Below are 7,428 nucleotides of genomic sequence, written 5' to 3'. Positions count from 1 at the left end.
TGGTTATTTCCCCTCATCATGCTCTCACACCATCCCATGGCCATGTCTTAGCCACATCCACTGACAGAATGACAGCTCCCAAATCTTTATTCCAACTCATGCACTGTGCTAGCTTCAGAGCCACATTTCAAATTTCCCACAAAACATGCACACTTCAATGACCTACAGACACCTCAAGTTTAATGTTCCAGAGCCAAATTCATTATCTTGTCCTCCTTATTCTTTGCCTCAGGAAGTTACACCACCATTTCCACAGGTCATTCACTGAACATTACCCTAGACTCCTTCTCACCCTCTACATCGAATCAGCAGCCAAGTCCTATAGAATTTCACCATCTTGACACTCCTTGCATATCTGTTCCCTCCCCCACCTCCATGGCCAAGGATACCTCCTTAATCTAGGACCTGTTCATTTCCCATTTCCACTACTGCAATTGCCTCTTAGCTGGTTCCTTTTCTCTAGTCTTCCCCCTCCAACCATCCTTCAAATGACTGTCAAAGCGATCTTTACAAAATGGAAATGTGAACTTTACACTCTAATCAAAAATCCTTTCGTGGCCCCCCAATGTGTGCAGGTAAAGAGCAAACATCTTACCACCTGAAGTATACATTGGCCCTGACTGACTCTCCAGCCTTGTTTCCAGTAATTCTCCACTGCTTTAAAATCTATTCTGCATTTATACTCACTCACATTCCCCAAACACACTATGGTATTCTGTCTCTGTGCCTTTGTACATGCAGTCCCACCTTAAGGAACACCCTCCCTTGCTTGTTAGCCTAGAGAAGTCCTGTTTTTCCTTATATAATCACTATGGTGAAGCCTCACATAACCACCCTCACCAGAGCAATACAGCTTGCATCTTTCTTTGTATAATCTGTGAAAAACCCAAATAGCGTCCATGTTGAAGCCTGATGTAAGTCTGCTTTCAGAACTGCTTGTTCTACTAGGCTATAAGGCCCTTAAGGACAAAGGTTGTAAACTTTGTGTCTTCTGTCTTCATATCATCAGCACCTAGGACTATGCTATTAGATTGCTATTTGGAATTGATCACTGCTATGGTTATTAAACTACTGCTATTTGAATATAAATGAATGGCCATGATTTAAATCTCAATATTCAAAATGCACAATTACAAAATAAAGACATTTCTGTAGTTATAAGATTTTGAGGGGATAAAAAAAGAGCTCTAAAACCAGGAAACAATTTCATCTACTTAGTATGGTTTACCTATACCCCAGACTGAAGTCAAGATATTGCTATTTACTAAGGCCCTTCTCAATTTTGTGATAAATCAAATCAACTCTACAAGTTTTAGCAAGTTATGCCAGCCCACTTTAATAAGAGTTCAGTTTCTTATCTGAGTCTATGTGGTCAGTTTGGCAAGGTATGGCAGAAATAGCACATCTGTGAATGTCAGAAAAACCATGGTCTGAATCAAAGCTCAATCTTTTAATTGCATATAACTTGGAGATATTTAATATTCTTGAAGGTCAATTTTTTTAATGGCCATACAAGCTAGTTGAAGCAATTCACCCAAACACTTCACCCATAGGTACCTAGTACAAAGTGATGCTCAGTGATGTTTATTTCCTTTCCCTTTATCAAATAATTTTTTTTTATTTTTATCTGAGCACCTCTTCATAAAGATGACAAAAGCCTCTCCCAGAACCAAGCTATTTCCTCCCTAGACTGACAACCAAGAATTCTCACCAACTGTTGGTTTTCTCTTTAGAAAGTAATACCTTTCCTCTTTCTTCTGTCTTTCTTTCTCTGTTTAGCTAAATCTAAACAAAGTGATCAAATAAACATAATAGATCAAAAACACTCATTTACCTTAATGCTAACCTGCTGCCACCGGTTGCTGGGATCTGAAACTAGGGACGCTCTCTCCAGCTCCCCTGGGAGGGCTCAGCTCCTCCATCCACCTCCCTCCCAGTTCCCTCCCCTCCTCAGACTTGCTGGCCGCCCTCTTCAGGCTGATTGCACAGCTTGGCAATCACTGAAGCAGATTCACAGCCTGAGTGGCTAAGCTCACTGTCAATCCCTACCCTGGCTCTGCCTTTTCTCAAGTTTACACTTCTGTTGCCTAGGAAATCCAGTGGCTGTGAAAGCTCAAGTTGTTTGTCTTCTGAGGGAAGCCAGCAGGAAGTGTAGCTGGCAATTGTTTGGTTTAGAGCACAGCATCAAAATGTGCCTCATATGTTGTATAAGATAACCCCTTCCTGCTCTTCTGTTGTCTCTGAATAGCTTACTGCTAGGATGTCTCATCTACCCAGTAAGACTTAAAACCTCAGCACACAGGGGGAGCCATAGGTGTAATTGTAAGTGATTCAAAGCCCTCTCTCCTTCTCCACATCCTCACATTGATAGGATACCATTGCCTACTCTTTCCATCCTTGGTGTCTTTTTTCCTCTCCTCTTCTCTTTTCTCTTCTCTTCTCTTCTCTTCTCTTCTCTTCTCTTCTCACACTTGTTCCTTAGTAATGAGTTTGCCAGTTAAGAAGCAGTCTAGTGCCCTGTTTAGAAAACAGTACCTAACTCATGCTCTCCTTCAAGACATCCCAACCTACCTCATCATTTCCATCCCTTCTCTTGCTTCCACCAATAAGTACTACAAAGAAACTAGGACATGTATTCCATGTTCTGTTCTGCACTGTACATTAACCTGTATTCTCAGGCAAGTGTGGTCATTGATTTCTACAATCTCTAGAGAAGACATTATATTTGTCTTGTCCACTTCTCAGCCTTGCCCTGGAGATCAAGGTGATATTCTCTGTGGATTTTAATAAAGACTTGCCTATGTTGAGGGAATTTCCAGAGGAGTGTGATGTGAGGAACAAGAAAAAGCCACTTGCAAAATAAGCCCTTTGTCTCTCTTTTAGGGTTACATTCTGTTTTCAGAAGGTCCCTGTATATGGTACATGACACCCACCAAGCACTAAAAAGCTGTTGACACTGGCAGGGTATTTGATGTGCAACCAACGTCCACCCTAGGATAGTTCTGACTGTCTTCCCCACACACCATTAGCTTTTTATCCAGAAACATTCTTCCTTACTGCAGCTGAGCTCATGGTATTACACTGTGTTATTTCATTACACTAAGTAAAATTACTAAGCTAAACTCACCACTGAGACAAGATGCCGTGACAATGACAGACAGATCTACCTTTCAATTAATTCATCAGTAAGACTGTGGGAAGCCACTTGAGAGGACCAGGATACTCTGGTTCATCTTTGCATCTTCCAAATTGCTCCCCATGGTGCCTTGTACAGACATAAAATCAGTCAATGTTGTCTGAATCAAATTGTTGAACGAGATAAAATGCATTCATATTAAGGGCATTCAAAATATGAAATCTGCTTTTCAGAAATAGTTCCTAGACTATGTTAAAGTTTAAGACAAATATTCCATTTACTTCCTTTTCATGGTTAATTGGTTGACAAATAAACATGTCACTAAGCCTGCAATCAGGATGTCATAAACCAAACAACAGAAGATTGACATGGGGGAAAATCACATCTACAGAGCATTTAGTGTAGCTAGGCAAACAAAGAATCAATATGTGATTGTGGTTGGTGGTAATGGTAGAAACACATAAGTGGAAGATAATGAAAGGAAACATAAATGACAGATTGAACTTCATTTCAACATCTTAAAACATACCTCCAGATACATGCATTTTATATGTAGATCCTTATTGTGTGTCATGCTCCATGCCCATTAAAGATCAAAACATTAAATGTTTTGCCTGTGTTTGTCACTTTCCATGTGTTATTTTATAATTATGGAGAGACTCCTGGTCCCACTCACAAAATAAATTTGGATTACGTCTCAGTATGTAAACCCGATCCCTTAGTCTGTTTGCCATAAGTCGTCTGATTCTCCAGGAAGTAACTCAAATTCTCATACATACATATCTCCTCCTTCATCAAAGCTGTACTAGCTCGGGGCGCCTGGGTGGCACAGTCGGTTGAACGTCCAACTTCGGCTCAGGTCACGATCTTGCGGTCGGTGAATTCGAGCCCCGCGTCGGGCTCTGGGCTGATGGCTCAGAGCCTGGAGCCTGCTTCCGATTCTGTGTCTCCCTCTCTCTCTGCCCCTCCCCCGTTCATGCTCTGTCTCTCTCTGTCTCAAAAATAAATAAATGTTAAAAAAAAAATTAAAAAAAAAAAAAGCTGTACTAGCTCTACCATTTTAGAAATTATTAAGATGTGTCTTCCTTTCCAATAATACTCACATGCAATAATAATTCATGAATAGTACATTTTAAGGTGCATAATAAAAGACACCTAAAAACACATCTCACACACAGAGTTTTCAAGTCAATTTTAAAGTGTAATTTGTATAAACAAACTGCATTATTTGGATATAATACAAATGTCATTCCATTCACCTGTTGATGGGCATGTAGATTTTTCTTAGTCTGGGGCTATTATAAATAAAGCTGCTATGAACATTTGTGTACAGATTTTCAAGTGGACATATGTGTTCATGAACTTGAGTAAATACCAAAAGTGAAATACTGGTTCATTTGGCAAGTGTGTGGCTTAACTGAAAATTGCAGAGCGATTTTCCTATGTGGCTGCACCATTTCACATTCCCCTCAGCAATGGAATGGGTTCCAGTGGCTCTGTCTTCTTACTTACTATTGATATGATCAGTCCTTTTAATTCTAACAAGTCAGGTAGATGTGCTATGGTTTTATTTTGCATTTCTCTAATGATTAATATGTCAAGTAACTGTTCATGTGATTACTGGCCATTTGCATATCTTCTTTTGTGAAGTGCCTGCTCAAATTTTTGTCCATGTTAGTACTGGTTATAAGATTTGTTTGGATATTCTAGATACAAGTTATGATAATGCAAAACCAAATATGAGCATATAGTCATTTGAAAGTAAAATATATTATAAAAGAACCTACCAGAGAGGGAGCCTGGTGTCTAGTAAAGGATCTAAGAGTCAAAAAGAAGGAGGGGAGTGAGAGCTACAGACAATAGGATGGAGCCACCACACCAACCCTTATCAAAGAAACAAAAAGCAAACAAAACAAAACAAAAAAAAACAAACCCCGGTGTTTAAGGCACACTTTCCCCGTGTATGTTGCTAGGAATTGAATATAATTCCTATACACTGAGGGTTACTTTCTATTTCTGCCACATTAGGATGGCAGAAAGATGTTCCTAAATCAACAAAGTCCAGGGAGCTGCCATACTCACTGGACCTGAGGCCCCAGAGCCTTGTGCAGAGGTCTGGGATCTGACATGAGGTCACCATGACTACATTTTTAAGAGTGGGAAACATAAGAAGGGAATTTTAAGAAGTGAAAACCACAGCATCAGCTGTGGCCCAAAAACAGGCTCCAGGCCTGACCAGCAAAGAGAGTGCTCTTTGCAGGGGAGGAGTCAGCACAGAGACCACGGGTGGAGTCCTGGGAGGGCCACCCCTGCCTAACTGCAGGACAGAGGCCAGGCTTCCTGAGCTTGAGGTGAGGTGAGAAGGAGACACAAGAGGAAGACCCAAAATGGAAACTGGCCAATATCCTTTGTCATATCATAAAAAGTGAGGATGGAGAAAGGTCAGAAAGCATGAGACATGTCCAGACAGCAAGGATGAAGTAAGCAGGGCCCTGTGTCTAGGGACAGGAAGTGCAGAGGAAGGCAGGGCTGTGTGCTGAAGGTCTGGGTCTGAGTGAGGAGTCTATTGATGAGGGGCAAGTCAAGAAGCCAAGATAAAATTCACAGACACAAAAAGTAGAACCGGGACTGAGATTGTGGCATGAGATGTGGGGGCAGGGATATGAGGAATCACTGTTTGATCAGCATGAAGTTTTAATTTGGGTTGATGACAGCAGTTCTGAAATGAGTGACAGTGATGTTTGCACAATGATGTCAATGTGCTTAATGCCACTGACTGTACACTTAATGGTTAGAATGGCAAATTTTATAGAATATATTTTTTACCACAACTTGAAAAAAGAATCCCAAGATTACATCATAAGAATTTCTAAACAGATGCAGTAAATGGTGAGGAAATATTTGTGTGCCACCCTCAGGTGCCAATATGGGGGAGACACCAGGGCTGCCCTGTGCTGGGGAAAGCCTTCTAGAACCAGTGGCTCCCCAAACACCCATCAAGGCTGCACCCCCATCAGGCCTTCTTCAGCTTCCTAGCCCCACACAGCCACCTGGCCACCATGCCCAGCAGCTTCCCGCAGAGCCACAGGGTGCCCAGGATGACCACCAGCAGGAACAAGAAGACGTCCAGCAGGTACTGCTCATGCCACAGCTGCTGCAGGGCATGGGGCTTGAGGTGGGCCGCACCCCCTGTCTGGAGGATGTGGTCGATCCAGCCCACCAGCCTCTGGGCAGGGGTCAGGGGGTGGGAGCGCCTGATGATGCTGGCGGCCACCGCTGCTGACTTGTACCTGTTGGCAGACCCAGAGGTGGGCGTTACTCATGTGGTCCCAGAAGTCTTAGAGACCTTGTATCACACACACTCTTCCCTCCACACACAGAAGACTCATTTTCAAGGAAAAGTTGTTGGCCTGGTCTTGCCATAGTCTAACTGGTTCCACAGAAAGGTTTAAACTGGTCCCTCCACGAAAAGTTCCTTGCCTAGTGCTAAAGGTGCTAAACTATAAAACAGTGACCAAGCTGCAAGGAAAAGTCTCTACCCAGGAGGCTTAAGGTCGCTAAAGGAAAAAATATATATGAATATATGGGATGTAACATACCCACAACTCAGGGTAGATGTCCCTGAAATCCTAATAAGTTATTCAGTTAATCCTGGTTATCAGATCATTGTGCTGGATGGGAATTTACCTAAGACATCATGGGCCCTTTTACTGACTCAACAGAAATTCATCCCAACTTACTGTGTGGCAGGCCCTGTGTTAGTCCCTGGGGATGCAGGGGAAAGCAAGAGACACACTGGGCCATCCAGGGGAGCTTCCTCTCTACTTTCTAGTGTGAGTGACGCACAACAAATTAAAACGAAAGAAATGAGGTAGTTACTGATCCTGAGAAGTGTTAAGAAGGAAAAATTAATTATGATTGAAGGGGGTGAGAGAGAAGTGCATTTAGGACTGTCAGACAAAGATCACCTATCTGAGGAAAGGACATTGGACATGAGCCTGACTGCCATGAAGGAGCCAGTCCTGAGAGGAGAAGGAAGGATGTTCTAGGAAGCAGCACTGACAAAGCGCCTGAGGCAGGAAACAATTTGGCATATTAGAGGACAGAAAGGCAACCTCTGCCTCAGTGCAATTCTACTATAAGCAGCCCCAAAATCCCCTCAGAATCTTCACAACCCTTTTGGTAGAAAATTGTTCTTGGCATATAACCTAAATGCCTAGTCTTGCTCTCAGAGGAAATAGGTTAGCTGTTAGTATCATACTAATATCATTCTGTGTCCTGGAAGTTTCACT

General features: G+C 42.3%; 1 protein-coding gene across 5 annotated transcripts in view; it reads right to left on the bottom strand.

The window, feature by feature from the left end:
* Nucleotides 1–6,085: 6,085 nt before the first annotated feature.
* Nucleotides 6,086–7,428, bottom strand: part of LOC125934648 (UDP-glucuronosyltransferase 3A2-like) — a 184,969-nt gene continuing 183,626 nt past the window's right edge. For 4 of the 5 annotated variants that reach the window (XM_049648180.1, XM_049648181.1, XM_049648176.1 and 1 more), the window contains one exon: nucleotides 6,086–6,426. In XM_049648180.1, the coding sequence (XP_049504137.1) occupies nucleotides 6,150–6,426 (277 nt within the window). In that variant the 3' untranslated portion in view covers nucleotides 6,086–6,149. The remainder of the gene's footprint in view (nucleotides 6,427–7,428) is intronic. The other variant, XM_049648179.1, reaches the window with a different exon arrangement.

This window comes from Panthera uncia (assembly GCF_023721935.1).
Source record: "Panthera uncia isolate 11264 chromosome A1 unlocalized genomic scaffold, Puncia_PCG_1.0 HiC_scaffold_17, whole genome shotgun sequence".
Taxonomy (NCBI): domain Eukaryota; kingdom Metazoa; phylum Chordata; class Mammalia; order Carnivora; family Felidae; genus Panthera; species Panthera uncia.
Note: the sequence above shows the minus strand (reverse complement) of the source record. Positions and strands in the feature narration are given on the sequence as shown.